General features: G+C 38.7%; 1 protein-coding gene across 1 annotated transcript in view; it reads right to left on the reverse strand.

The window, feature by feature from the left end:
- Positions 1-2861: 2861 nt before the first annotated feature.
- LOC104624010 (vitellogenin-1-like) overlaps positions 2862-15045 on the reverse strand; it is a 43109-nt gene continuing 30925 nt past the window's right edge. Inside the window, 11 exon segments of the mRNA XM_010291260.1 lie at positions 2862-3182; positions 6150-6311; positions 7502-7661; positions 7760-7854; positions 8484-8581; positions 9023-9209; positions 9896-10031; positions 11205-11343; positions 11832-11974; positions 12857-13063; positions 14113-14301. Of these exon segments, the coding sequence (XP_010289562.1) occupies positions 3064-3182; positions 6150-6311; positions 7502-7661; positions 7760-7854; positions 8484-8581; positions 9023-9209; positions 9896-10031; positions 11205-11343; positions 11832-11974; positions 12857-13063; positions 14113-14301 (1635 nt within the window). The 3' untranslated portion in view covers positions 2862-3063.

Genomic DNA, 15045 nt, shown 5'->3' on the forward strand with positions numbered 1-15045 from the left:
CCCCGCTGCGTCACGGGGCGCGTGGCGGGGGTGAACGCCCTGGCCGTGCTCTGCACGTTCACCTTTCTTTCCTGGCGTCTGGGACAGCGTGCGCGGTTTTAGCACGGGCAGGATACCTTTCTCCAGGCATGACAGTTCTGCAGAAAGAGACGGGTGGCTGTTCTGGTGGATCCCTTTAATCGGGGTGCCAGAGGTGCCGTCTCGTCGGTGCAGGATCCAAAGCGGGGCTTCGGATCAGGGACAGGCCTGACCTGGCACGCTGATTGGTTTTTAACGCTGTACAGTACGTAGTATTATTACATATCATCATTGTAGAATAAGCTAATTTAGGACTGCTGATCAGCCTTTCGCCTTCAGGTTTTTTCCAATGACTTCAACGGTCTGTAGGTTGTTTCTGGGAGAAGGCGTTTGCCTTTATGAGCTGCTTGTATTTTTGGTACTGTACATCCCAGCTTGATCGTTGTTAATTAGTGTCATGCTTCTGTGTAGATGACTCTGTTTTACTGTGAGCAGAATTACTTCTCTTACTAATGGCTCTTTGCTGCTACTAAATACCCGTTCTAGTAGTTGAGCATGAAAGTTCCTTTTTTTCCTCTCACTACATCTCGTCACTACCTTTGTCTTTCGTGAAGTGGTTGACTGGCAAAAGTTTCTCTTTTGTAAACAAGCGGATTAAAGAGAAAGGTGTTGGATTAAAGATGACAGTCTGATCCTATGAAAGTCAGTGGCAAATATCCCATAAGCCACAGTGAAAACAATACCGGGAAGAAAAGAGCTCTCCAGCTATAATATTAGTGTGATGTTAAAGGAAAGTGGAATGCAATATTCTCCATCTCCCCTCTTGTTTGGGGGTACCATTTTTGCAGTGTAGCACTTCTGATGAGTTAAAAAAACACAGCTTTTGTACAGGGAATTTGTGGATGCTTTAGTACAAATAAGAACAGTGCAAAAACTCATGTTACTGGTCTTAGTTTGAACATACTTGCATGAAAGAAAGCTGTTGAATAAAGCACTGGCTACCTGCATATAGAACATGAAGGGTCTCAAATACAACATATAGACTAAATTAAGGAAGGAAAGAGGCAGGGGAATCCCCTTTTGCCCTCTGTAGGTTATCCTCAGGAGAAAGACATAGCCGCAGAGGCAAATATGTTTGCCACAGGATATGGACCAGGCATCAGGTTTCAGCCCACCGAGCCCTTGGTTGAACCAACTCATAATGGCTTACTTCTGGAAGTAACGAAGTGTGTGCGGTACACTTAAAAAAAATGGGTCTTTTCTAATTTCAAGTTGGTGTCAAGCTGCAACTTGAGAGAGAGGAGTACTATACATTACTCATGTTTCTGCTCTTGAAAGAAAAGCACTGAGAAATATTATTCTGTAATTGTTCAGTGATTTAGTTTTCAATCGTCTTTCTGATAGCTCAGTTTTTAGTTAGAAAGAAAAGTATTTTCTTTAATGACAGTTTCCCAACAGCATTTGGGTTCAGCCGTACCTTGCATCCAGCTCTGGAGCCCTCAGCACAGGAAGGACATGGACCTGTTAGAGCAGGTCCAGAGGAGGCCACAAAAATGCTCAGAAGGATGGAACAGCTCTCCTATGAGGACAGGCTGAGAGATTTGGGGTTGTTCAGCCTGGAGAAGAGAAGCCTCTGGGGAGACCTTATTGCAGCCTTCCCGTACTTAAAGGGGGCTTACAAGAAAAATGGGGACAGACATTTTAGCATGTCCTGTAGCGATAGGACAAGGGGTAATGGTTTTAAACTAAAAGAAGGTAGATTTAGATTACATATAAGGAACAAATTTTTGACAATGAGGGTGGTGAGACACTGGCACAAGGTTGCCCAGAGAGGTGGGAGATGCCCCATCCCTGGGAATCTTCAAGGCCAGGTTGGTCAAGGCTCTGAGCAACCTGCTCTATTTGAAGGTGTCCCTGCTCACTGCAGGGGGGTTGGACTAGATGACCTTTAAAAGTCCCTTCCAACCCAAAGAATTTCTGATTCTCTAAGGCTTCTCTTGGAAGAGCATGCTGGCCACTATTGCCTGTTATGGAAAATGTATCATGGCTCATGGCAAGGCTGATTTGTGTACAAGATGAAGAGGTATTGTGCTGTTGCTTGGCGTGCCACCTATTCCTGGTCCCCTGGGGTGGGAGGGAATTGCCTTTCTGCATAGGCCTAGTGAAAGCTTGCAGATTGACACTTCACTGGTTAAACACAGTCTAACTGCCCTGCTTGTACTTTATTTCAGCTTTATGATGCTATTGATCTTACTTATTTTTCTATATATTACGTTTCTGATGTATTTGGAATGCTACCTGATGTATTATTGTTCACTGAAGCTTTTGAAGGCATCATTTTCATAGATATACAAAAGGAGATGGTAAACCAAAAAAAAAGTTCCTATTTATACTTTTAGCTCATGAAGCAACAGCAGATCCATTGAAATTTAAATGAAAATGGGGACTGTGTCACACACTATAGCTCTCTGGAAAGCTACAGTGGGAGTCTAGCAGTCCAATTCATTCCTTTGTAGAATGTACTAAGGCTAATAGTCTTGCTGGGAGTAAAATGTATTTTTTTGCAGAATGGTTCCAAGAACAGACTTTGCTCTTTACCAGAAAACATAAAAGAAAACAAATGCTTACTGTGTCTTTATAATGCTAAATATGAAATTCTTTGCACAATGGAATGTTAGCAGTAGCCGTAATCATGTTTTCCTTTCATCACCTAGTGAACATAATTTTAAGAGAGGACTGCTGTAATTATATTTCAGATAAAAGGAAGCAGAATTTCTGGATAATATTATAGTTGGTCTGATTGTTTTGTTGACAGGGAAAAATAAAGAGAGAGACCACATGCATACTTATTTAATGAACAACATATTTATTAAGCAGTGCGGACTGTACATAATGCATTTGACTTTGGATGCAGTGCAGTAGGCTTATTTTCTTTAAGCACATTTCTTAATATTTTGCTACAGCTATTACATTCTCTTTTTATCTGTCCAGCTATTCAATTTATTTGTATAGTATGTCTATAAGCACAACACTAAAGTGTTTAGCTTAACTACAGTTGCCAGTGCAGGTACAATCAATGTCAGCATCCACAGACTCCACAACATCCTCAGATGCAGATTTCTTATCGCTGCTTCTCTGCCATTCCAGCAGGCTTACAGCAGTATCTGTCAGAAGAGCGAAGCCATTGTTAACTAACATCAAGCAAATTAACACATTTCAAGGAAATACTGTTTTGATGGCTGCCAACTCCCTCGTCAAGTAAAGAATGAAATCCTGCCCCCACAACTGACATCTGACTCATTGACTTGGAGCAGGATTTTCATCCATGATATAATTACTATAATAATTCCCTAAAAAGAAAATGAATAACACTTCATGAAGCACAAAGACAACAGGCACGAGGCTGCAAAAGTGCTGGAGGTAGCCACCACATACCAATACACATCAGCAATCTCTTTTTATGTTAGTGCTGCATATCACTCTGTATTTCAGCTGACTATTTGTCAAAGTTCGTTCTGAAGGATAAGCCCTTTGGAGAATTTTCAGAGGTTCATAAACTTCTAATTAAAGTTTCCCATGTATTGTGAAATCTGGCAGAGCATTGTCAGTTGCAGTATTAACCTTACCACGTTGCTTTATCAACAGCAGCTTGAATAAGCCATATCCCTTAATGCTGAAATAATCTAAATGGAATAATGATATTCATCCTCCCAATAAATATTCTTAGCGAGTTGGAGGTTTATCATTGCACCTGGAAGGATATTAGGACATCCATTTACATTGTTTGTGTAACGAGAATGGGTAAAGCTTTCATAGTTTTACCGCCATTTGTTTTATCCCTTAGTTGGACAATATATTTATAACATGCCATCTCTCATCACAGGGAAATCTGGAGACTGCTGTATGGGTTCAGGTTGTATCAGTCACTTATCTCCTGAAATGCTAACACTCTCCTTGTCTAAATTACTGTCCAACCTACCTGATGCACAGGTATTCCATAATCAACTGGATAATAAATATTTCCCAGAAAGGTGCTGGAGATGCTTTTTAAAAATATATAATATTTTCAAGCTGTGAAAGGAGAAGTGCTATAAAATGTCTGAGTTCTGTTTTTTTATATACATTCTTGTTATGTCTCTTACTTTTGGGCACACTGTGGGTCTGATCACATCCATATCCATGTAGGAAATAGTTCCCTCAGCAAACTGGATCATGGCTGAGTAACTGCAATCCCTACGTGTAGGGCTTGTGGCATGTTTGAAATGTAAAACAATATGTGGACTTAAACTTGGAGTGATGTCTGCCTCAGTCAAGATCCTAAGACTACAGTCCCACTGATTTGAGGACAACAAGGGAAATTCTGCATCCGTGTGCTTCATTTTATCCTTGCTCCACTGGTGACAGTGATGGGGTCCCTCTCTTTTGGAACAGAGGACTCTCAGTTCTCATATAAAAAGAGCTGAGAAAAAGTCTTGGTCCAGTGTATGCAAATACATGTTCTCAGCCTGAGAAAGATGATGATTTTGTTTCTGCTGCTCCTCCAAGTCATTGAACAAAGAAAGAGAAAGAACAGTTTTTAAGGGCTGGCCTTGTATTCCTATTGATCCTTAGCCTGAGGAAAAGCAATCATCTTGCTAAAAAACCACAAATGGCATCTTTTTCCTTCCTCCATCTCCTCCCCCTCCTCTTCCTTTTTTCCTGCCTCCTCCTTCTCCTCAGGATAAATAAATAAAAAAAGCCCTTGATTAGGAGTGCTGCTAGCAGACTACCCAGTCTCTGGTTCAGTAAATGAACCAGAGAAACCTGCAGTTGCTGTAAAAACAGCACTGGCTGTGACAACTAACATATCTTTTTTTCTGATTTTCCTCTTTTCTCACACATTTTTTGTAAGAGAATGAGACAGCTTTATTATAGCCTAATATTCTGAGGCAGTGAGTGGCCTGGGGTGATGACATTTCAGAGATACAGACTCGGACACAAAAGAAATCTGTGAAACATGGATATGACAAGATTTTGGAAGTTTTTTTTTGTTGTGGGTGGGTTTTTCTTTTCATGAAAGGATGCATCTAATTCACTTCTCAGGGAGCCGTCAGAAAACGATTGGCACTCTCTCTGTGCTACTTGTTGAATAGGCGGTTGTAGATAGTTGACTATTATAGATAGTCATTGCTTTTATGGGCTGAATCAGCACATTGCAGATACTAATAAAATGAGCAAAGTGCAAAGTTCTACAGAGATGTTATTTAAAATTAGACTTAAAATACTCTGTTCCTCTCCAGTATTACTCAACACAGGGGTCCGCTGGCTTCAGTGAAACTACTCTGGCTTATCCCAGAGAACAACGGATTTCGCCAACAATGGTTAACACAGAGAACAGACAACTTTACTATATACTCCCTAATGGTAGGTTTCCCTCTAAGTATATATGCACTGTGTAATTCATTAAAAGATTTAGGAAGGAATGCACCAGAAATATCTGTAGGTTTCAGGCTGGATTCTCCTCTCATGCTTACATAACTTCTGTGTGAACTGTCTTAGAAAATGCATCATATCCCTGACAAATTGGTACAAGTGAAAGGAGAAAAAGGCCCAGTATTTTTAAAAACCTGGGGCACGAGTGTGTGTGTATAAAATACCTTCAAAAACAAATCATTTTTTGGAACAATCTTGAGAACATTTCAGCAATGTGTTTTTTGTTGATGTATTGCACAGTGGCATAGCATGGCAGCCTAATCACAGCAGTCATGTCACACTACTTGACTGACTTTCAATTGCCTTGCTTGCCCTGGTCTACACAAAATTGCAGGCTGTAATGTACATAAAAGGACTCAGTGTTGCTTATCTCAACTTTATGGAGATCCTGAAAATGTGAAAAAATTTTTATCGATCACTGCTGCCCCTTTTATCACCTCAAATGTTTTTCTCAGATGATGCTACCTGCCATCATCTAAACTAGCTTTTAGCTGGCCAGTACTGTCAGTGGTTATAGCAAATACTAATGGGATTAAAACCAGCAGCTCAGAGAGGAGCTGGAGCCATAGAGGTCTGTGCTTGGCTGTGCTGTGTTTTGTTCTTTTGAGTGTTCTGTCAGAGCCTGCAGTATGTGACACAGAGAGAGAAAAAATTCGTACCTTTTGGGAAACAGTGGAAGCCAACCTTAACTGAAGTTTTTTCGATTGGAGTACAATCTTTCATACATTTCAGTATTGGGTCAACAGAGTAGCATGTAGATTCCTCTCCATCAATAGTAGGATTCCGATTCAGCTCCACATAACTGCGCTGCAGCTTGCACCCTAAGAAGAAAAGGAAAGGTAGTTAAAATTGTAGAAATAAACCCCAATCGATCCTTGCAATAATAAAGGTCCATATTTTCTCTTCAGCTTTTATTAAAGCACAGGTGCCTCACAAACCATTTTCACAGTAGTGAGGTTATCAAGATAGGATGATAATAAGTCGGGGAATAGAGGAAAGAACCTGAAAGGGGAGCTATTTTTAAAATCTAATTGAACAATATAACCCAAATGGAATCATGTACACCCAGTTTTTTAGAACTACATAATACACAGAAAATAACCTCTCATGTCTGAAAGCTATTAAGAATAGATACTGCAAGCACAATGGCTACTTCATTGCATTAGGAAAAATGTCAACTATAGTGAATGGATTAAAAAAAAAAGGCAGCATTTATATAATAACATCAAGGATAATTTTTGTATTGGATGATTTTTATAATGCTGCAATTATCTCACTAGAAAGGTATAATGTAACTTAACAGGATCCCAGCTATGGTTCCGTTTCCTGACACACAGATAAGTACAGTTCTGCTGCCACTGAAGTCAAGGAGAAAACAGCCATTAACTTCAATAAAGTTATCTCAAGGTAAATGGAGACCTACAGAACAAAACTGTATTGATGTTATGGGAGACCATAATTATTTTTCCAGCTACATGTGAAAGGAAGCTCTTTTACTTTAGGTGTATTTCTAAATATTTCCCTGAGGTTGCACCCTCAGATAGTACAGAACAAAAATGGAATTTTGTGCGCTCTGAAAATGTACAGGAACTTAAGATCTGACACTGCATTCATAGTCTGCAACTTATTTGATTAAATTAAGTCTGCAGAAAACAGCTGAAACTGCTTTGATTCAGTGGTGAAAATCACACTTATTTCAGTGGGAGCAAGATTAGGCTTGATTTTGCCTCTCCAAGAAAAAAGCTACTCAGTGTAAGAAATTATAGTAGAATCAATTATTTAACATTGAACTGCACATGAGGCAAAGACGTTTGCTGTAGTATATATTCTCTGTATTCACAGGCAGTGTTTTAAACAGTCAGTGGTTAATGAAGTTAAAATGGATATACATTGTTATTGTCTTTTCTAAGAAAAAGATATGTGCTGCTTTTAAAAAAAGTTTTCTAGCTATTAGCGAAGGAAAGTGAAATAATATTTTCCCCAAGCATAAATTGCTTTCAGATCTACTCACCACCAGAGCAGGTTTCTTCTAGCAACACCCATGAATGAACAAAAGCAGAACAACTGTGTGCCAGCTTATGATTTGGCATTAGGAGTTCATTGTGCTTTTCTCTGTCATTATTTCCACAAACTCCACAAGTCTTTCCTCTCATCCATGAAGCAACAGTAACCTATGAAATAGCACATCTTTGGAGTGAATACTGAAGTGTTGGTCTGTTACATTGTTAAGGTACTAAACAGAAAGTAATCTTGAAAGTAAACCCAATACCTTAAGGATCACACCATCAAAAGTCACAGTCTTCAGTCCATGTGTTGGAGCTTCCACAATAACTGTTGTTCCATTTTTATAAATTTTAACATTGTCTGTAAAAAGATAGTGAATCATAAGGTGATACGCTTAATTTCAAATTAACGGAGAAACTGAGTAGCACAAAATAAACCATAGTGCATTTTCATTCACAAAGATAATTTTGCTGCTACAGTTGTTTTCTTTTCTTTCTTTTTTTTTTTTTTTTTTTTTTTTTGTGGAGAGAGAAAGCAAAAATAGAAGAAATTATCTCTTAATTTGTAAAAGTATTCTACTGCTGTTCCCTATAGTTGGAACTGACTTTTGTATCCAGTCTGTTAAGTCTTGAAATGATAATGACATTGATGGTGCTCTCCAGCTAAGTATCTGTCCCAAAGCATCAAACTGTGACTATAACAAGCACTGTTTTTCTAAACAATCACTAACCTGGACATACCATATGTATACGAGAGCGCTTTATTTACCTGTCAGTTATGCTGGGGAAAGTAAGAGTGTATATACTATAAGAAACACAGGAGTGTAAATCAATACAAACCTTAGGGAAGTAAAGTCTCTAGTTTTTCTTTGAATTAAGCTCATTTGTGTTTTATTTACATTGAAAAGTTTCTGTGCAATTTATAAAAACACAGTCTTAAAGATATTTAATTTCCAGGTCAGTCCTGGAAAAGTGGGTATCACAGCTTACCTTTTTCATATTCAGAAACTCCACTGTGTGATAGCACTGTTTCTTCATTGCAAGCCACAAGGAGAGATGAATTTGCCACAGGACAGATTGTGATGTTCCTTCAGGAAAAAAACAACAGAAAAAGAAAAACAAACAAGGAAAGAAGAAATTAGTGGTTAATTTAAAATGTGAAAAGCAGAGATATTTGTGACCAAAGCTAGCAGAGAGCCAACTTGAACATCTGGGTTTTGAATGAATGAATGAGCTGTTTTCTTTCCAAAGTGCAACATTCACTGGGACTTTGAGTTTTGAGATTTAACCTTTAAAGAAAAGACAGTGTGGGGACTTATTGGGCAGGTTATCAGATAATGGTGGCTGTGAAATTGAAGACAAGAGACACCAAAGAGTCTCAGATGAGGATTCCTTATGAAAACCCCAACTTTCCCCAAATAGCTGATTGCAAACTAGTTTCACCTAGGAGCTAGACATCTCCCATCCCCAGACTAATTCCCTGAAATTTTATACCTAATTCCTGAGCCCTCAGGATAAACCACACTTACACTGAGGTAGTATTTATGTGAACATCTCTTGAGAAAGACCAAGGATCAACCTTCCTTGTAGTAATGATGAATTTTGGGTGTTCAGTACAGTCTTGGGCCACTATTAAGTTGCAGCTTTTATTGAAAGAGTATGTACGGCTCACATGATCGAATGTTTTGAAATCTCCCTCGCTGACTTCACACGTGGCTGCAAAACAAAATCAGAAAAGAAATGGCAGATGTGACAATGACATATATGCTGCTGCAAATTATTGAAGGCCACCTCTGTGAGACTGAACCACCCAGCAAACAGGAAAGAAACTTCCGCATCTCCTGGGCAGCAGCTTTCAATGCTGCCAGAGTTTGTAAGGACAGGATAGCGCTACAGAATAATTGCCAGACAGAGACTATAACTAGTATTGATTTTGATTACACGCTAAACACAAAACTCAAGCTAACAGGGACTAAAATGTACCAAATTCTTGAGAAACTAAACATAGTAACCATGATAAAATGTAGTTCGCATTTCCCACAGAAGTGCTAGGAACCAACCAGCTAAAACTCACATGACTCCTTTTTGAAGACTTGATCTGTCTTGTACCCATCATCTGGTGCCTCTCAATGCAGAGATGGCACCATTTTAGAAGGAGCAAAAGACAACCTCTACTCTTTGCAGTCAGGAGTGATACCCAAACTCTGAATATTTACATCAGTTTGAAGTCTCTTAATTCACCTGCCACCAAAGATGCTTCTAAGTGGAGGACTGAGCTGTTGAGAAAGCAGGGTTAGAGATGCTACGCTTCCAGCATACATGGAAAGGCAAGGCCCAGCCATGGCAGAGGACGATCTACAAGCATTGCTTATTCATGAGACAAGCATATGAGTAATATTTACATTGATCTTCTTGTGCTATTTGTGAAGCTATTTCAGGAAATAAATTCCAGGCAGTGATGTCTCGAGTCTCGTAAGCTGGAGATGGGCCTAAGGGCAGAGTGAATGGTATTCGGAATGCCTGATAGTAAAGCGTTACCTGAAAAAGCAGAAATGAAAATACATTAAGATAAATTGAACCATATTGCTCAAGATATGACCGCAAATAAAAAAAAAAAGACTCTTATCTTGAAAAAAAAATCATAAAGATGCATTTATGCAATTCAGTTGTGTTAGTCTCTGCAGGATGCACCCAAACCTTAAGCTTTTGTGAGGAATCATTGTCTTCTAGTCACGCTTCTTGACTCTTTGGGAAATTGTTAAGGACATTGGAAAGTAACTGACATAGATGAAGTTTAAGTGATAATTAAGTGACTTAAAAAAATAAGGTAACAAGTTAAAGTAACTGAGTAAGTCTGAAAAGTGAACAGACTCCATTAGAGGCTGAAAACTGGCATGATGAGCGTTGGGGTAAGATCCCTCAATGTAGCTACAAATTACATTTACCAAGAGAATCAAATCAATGCCTAGTTGTGCCTACTTCTTCATTATCATATGTTAAAGATCCTGCAATACTGAAGCACCATGGAATGTTAAAGACAAACTAATTTAACTGTGTATGAATAGCTAGCTGTTATTAATTTGCCAGAGATCCATAGGGAAAATTTTCAAAGCAGTGAACAGGGATTTGGTGGACAAGGACCAATTAATCAGTGGGACTCTGCAGATCCAGCCTGTGCAAGCTGCTGTGAGAGTGTAACCAACTGCTCTGATTTGGTTAAGTCAGAGTTGTGTTTGTGGCTGTCATAACTTTTGCTCAGACCTGTCTCATCAAGCGTGGTTACTGCAGATGTGGGACTTGAGTGCCAACACAGATAGATGCCTTACATGGTTGCAATGGAGTGCAAGGTGTTCTCAAGGCCTCCATTATCTGCTCTGAGACCCCTCCACATCCCACAGAACTCATCACATTGGGTAAAATGAATAAAGATGTGAGTGCAGAGCAATCATACTTGAGACAATCTGGGCCTAACTGCTGTTCTCAGCGTGGAGATACGGTATTTGACTACAGAGTCTGATTCTCAACTTATTGCTACATTGCACCAAAGAAAAACAATATCAAGAGTACTATTATACGTAACGCAGTCAAGTATATAACAGCTTCTCTAAAAGGGAATATTTTGTTTTTCTTTTCTTCACATTAAGTATCAAAATGTTATTAGTTGAAAATCCATTCAAGGTAAGGAAAAGGAAAATAAAAATTGACACGTACCCCAGGAACTTTAATTACTGTGTCAATTGTTCGTGGAGATGTTGCAGCTGCCCTTACTATAAATTCATGAGATGGATTTCTCTGATGTGCTTGTGAGAAGCCCAACACCAGTGCTGCACCAGGAACGTATTGCATGAATCTAGAGATAAACAAGATGTGACAAACTCAGGTACATGAGCAAAAGCAGACATGAGAGGATGAGGACTACTGTCAGTTCTGAAAAATCAGGGAAACAATGGAAGAACTGAGAAGTCAAAGAAATAATACTTTGGGTCAAATGAAATGGTTGATTTTACCCAGAGGAAACATGTTGGTTTTATTTTGCTCATTTTAGCTGGGTATTTTTTGAGACTAAATAGAAGAACATTTCAAAACAAAAAGGCATTTTGAACTGAAATATCATTTAATATTGAAAATAAAATTAAACATGTCAAGTTTTTAAATATTTGTGGAAGTGGAACACATTTGCAAAATACTTTTGTGTCATTGAACTTGTGCCTTCTGTTAAAAAAACCAAAACAAACATGTTTGGGTTGAAGACTTTCATTCGGTACTCTCAGTGTTTTTATAAAGCCAACTAGTGTAAGAAATGCAACATAACAACTTAGGAAAGAGCAAATTACATACGTTGTGCTTGTCTTTTTTATCCAGGATGGAAGGTTTCCCCATTGTACCTTCAGCTGCACAGCTGGCTTCTTCGCCAGTTGGCCTGTGGTAGCCATGGCTCCTATCTTGTAGTCCCGGCACTCTGTGCCCCATCTCAGTCTGGCCTTTACATACAGGAAAACAGTCACCCAAATTACAGAAAAGAATCACAGAACCACCCTTGACCATTTCAAAATGCAAGTTTTTCTTCTTTTCCACAGCTTCACATTGATTCTTTATGTTCCCAAGTCTTGGGATTCATAATCTGTATGTATTTTTTTTCTAGAGGAAGACTGTATTATAATTTCTATTAGCCTTCCCCAATACCTCTAGATTTGAACCCCACTCTGCTTTTTTCAATATTGAAATATCAGGCTGAATTTGTTAATTGCAGCTGTGAAAAGCAGAAGTCTGTAAATTGTTATGCAAAGTCCTCTTGCATTAAGTTACACAGGAAGCACAGCACAGGGAGATGTGAAAAAAGAAAAGGAAAGACCTGTTCCTTCAATTATCTGATGCCCCTCTTGGGCATCAACCCATTACCCAACTTTACTTTTTCCATCTTTTAATGTAAATTCTAAGAAATACAACATTTGAAATGCATTTGAGTTATGAATCGTCTCAAATGAATTATACAGAGAAAAACAGCTAGTTTGCCAGGCAAGAAAACTCGCAGTGGAGCAAATAATAAAGAGGTAGTAATGAAGCAGTCAATTTTTCAAATATTTATTCTACTTTTACTGGTCATATTTTGATGTATCTTGGAAGTCAATATCTCTTTTTGTCAGACTTCGAAGTGGCTGACTTTTTTTTTTTAATTTATTATTTAATTCAAAAGAATGGTGAAAGACATGAACATTTTCTGCAATTTCACAAACTTTGTCAAACATTTCAAAATATGCAAGATTTTCCTGTTTGGCTTTCCTAATCAGCTGGTGCTCTGTGCTTATTTAAAAAGCACCAGGCTTTTTAGATGTCCCTCCTGGTGAAGCTGCCTGTGGGCTTACCTGTGCTTTCAGAGGCAGTATTACAGCATCAGCACATGCTTTCCAATTGGTTTCAGCCAGCTGAACCACAACTAGTTGCACATCAACTTTGGCAGCATCAGAACGAACATATGCTGTAGCTTGATAACCTTGATTTCTGTTGTCACTCCTTACTGCCTGTGCCACAATCGTAATGCCAGGTGGAATTACTTCTCCCAGGAAGTTGCGCTGAAAAACAACCCCCAACCATCTGTGCTTAAGTATTTCTGTGTATTCACTGGAGAGCCTACAGTCCGGTTTATGAGTGCTGGTAGCAGGGAGTAGCCCTTGTCCTTCATCAGTTTAGTTTGCTGTATGTATTTCTACACCCCCAGTATTTAAGAATAAGCTTGTTTGGAATCTTATTTCATTACCACCAAGAATTTTCAACGATGTGATTGTTTTAATGAAGGGTCCAAGATTCTTCCAAACTACCTTTGTGCACTTAGTAAGATTTTGCGTGTTATTTTAATATTTCAAATAGCTCCCTACAATATGTACTAGATATCTTCATAGCAGTATGCACATTCACAACATATTTTACTATACTACAGCTCCTTCAAGCCAATTGATTATTTTGAAATCCTTCTTAGTAGCAGAGTTCTCATGACTTTGCTTCCATTTGCAGAGCTATTTTCTATTATTATGTAGATAACTTTACTTAGTACAATTATAGAATACTAAGTATGTAATAAAGATAAAGATGATTTGTACTTAATGGGACTTTACATTTACCGATCAGTAATGCCCATGAAGAGTCTGTTTTAGTTATACTCTGCATGCATTCATGACCTCAGGTCTACATCTAAAAATAATTAACCGGACTGAAGTTAAAAAAAAAATCTTTAAATAAAACCTATTTATTTCCTCCCCATTTTTACCTAAGTGCAAAATATTTTGCATTTTGGGCTTTCATAGGAAAAAGAGAATTCTTTCCCCTTTGACTTACAACCCCCCATCCCCTTCAATTTTTATATTTTCCTATTTTTCATGTATTGCAAACACCTTTAGAAATTAAAGAAAATATACCCAAGACATCAGTAAACAAAACCCTAGAGCCAAGGGAATTTGGAGGGAAAAATATCTCAGTGGATTTTGACTTTCAGTTTACAAGCTTGACTTGCAGAATACTTGCTGAGCTTAACCCTCTCAGCTGCTTAGAGTGCCACCACATCTACAGCTCCTGCTCAGCAGCCAGCAAAGCCCGGCTATTGTTTGTACCGCACGGGCAGCCGTACCTCCCGCGTCAGGCTGGAGCCATGGCTGTGGCAAGTGCTGACTCCTCTGCTCACGTGGCTCCTCCTTGAACTGTGGCCAGCGTTTTCTCCATGGTGGTGGCTGCTGCTGCTGCTGCTGGAGTGCCTGCTGCTGCTGCTGTTGCTGCTTCCTGACTCAGAGGAAGATGACGATGTCTTACGATCCAGATGCTATAAAACAAAAATAGGTTAAAAAGCTATGACACGGCTCTAGTTTTACAAAAAGATTTTGTGTCTAGTAGACACAAAATCAGAGCTATCAGCCTCCCTCTACAGGTAACGGACAGACTTAGACATATCTAGAGTGTTATTTTTATTATCATATGCAGATATGACGTATGTTGGGTAGGAATGTTCCTCAGATCCACCCGGACCTCTCTGCTGACAGGAAGGCCATGTAGACATTGACTGCAAATGGCAACATCACGTTGTCCAGGTCTAATGTTAGTGAAAATAAAAACTGACAATAAGTGGTTAAACATATCCATGTTTTTTAGAAATAAAAAAGAGGTTACAATTTAATTAAAAACACTGTAAATCATCTTCCTCTTTCATAAGAAGGATACATAATATCTTTGCAGGTAACACCTACAAAACCCACTACATTATTATCATTATAATAGATACTTAAGATACCTCTGTGCCATAATGCATACTGAACCTGGTTTCTGATACAATCCACATACATGATGATTGCCTATTCCTATTGGAAGATCCTGCTGCTTTATAATTCCCCCATGGTCTTAACTTAGCTTTGGCTACACTGTCCAGCATCTAGCCCAAAGGTCTCCTGACAAAAATTTGAGGATTGCAAAAGTTCTGCAACAAAAGAAGGGTGTGGTATAATAGCCAGTATTTTAATAACAAATCTTTAGCATAATAAAAAAATGTAATTTGTTTAGTAACAAATGCTTA

Source organism: Phaethon lepturus, unplaced genomic scaffold (genome assembly GCF_000687285.1).
Source record: "Phaethon lepturus isolate BGI_N335 unplaced genomic scaffold, ASM68728v1 scaffold13017, whole genome shotgun sequence".
Taxonomy (NCBI): domain Eukaryota; kingdom Metazoa; phylum Chordata; class Aves; order Phaethontiformes; family Phaethontidae; genus Phaethon; species Phaethon lepturus.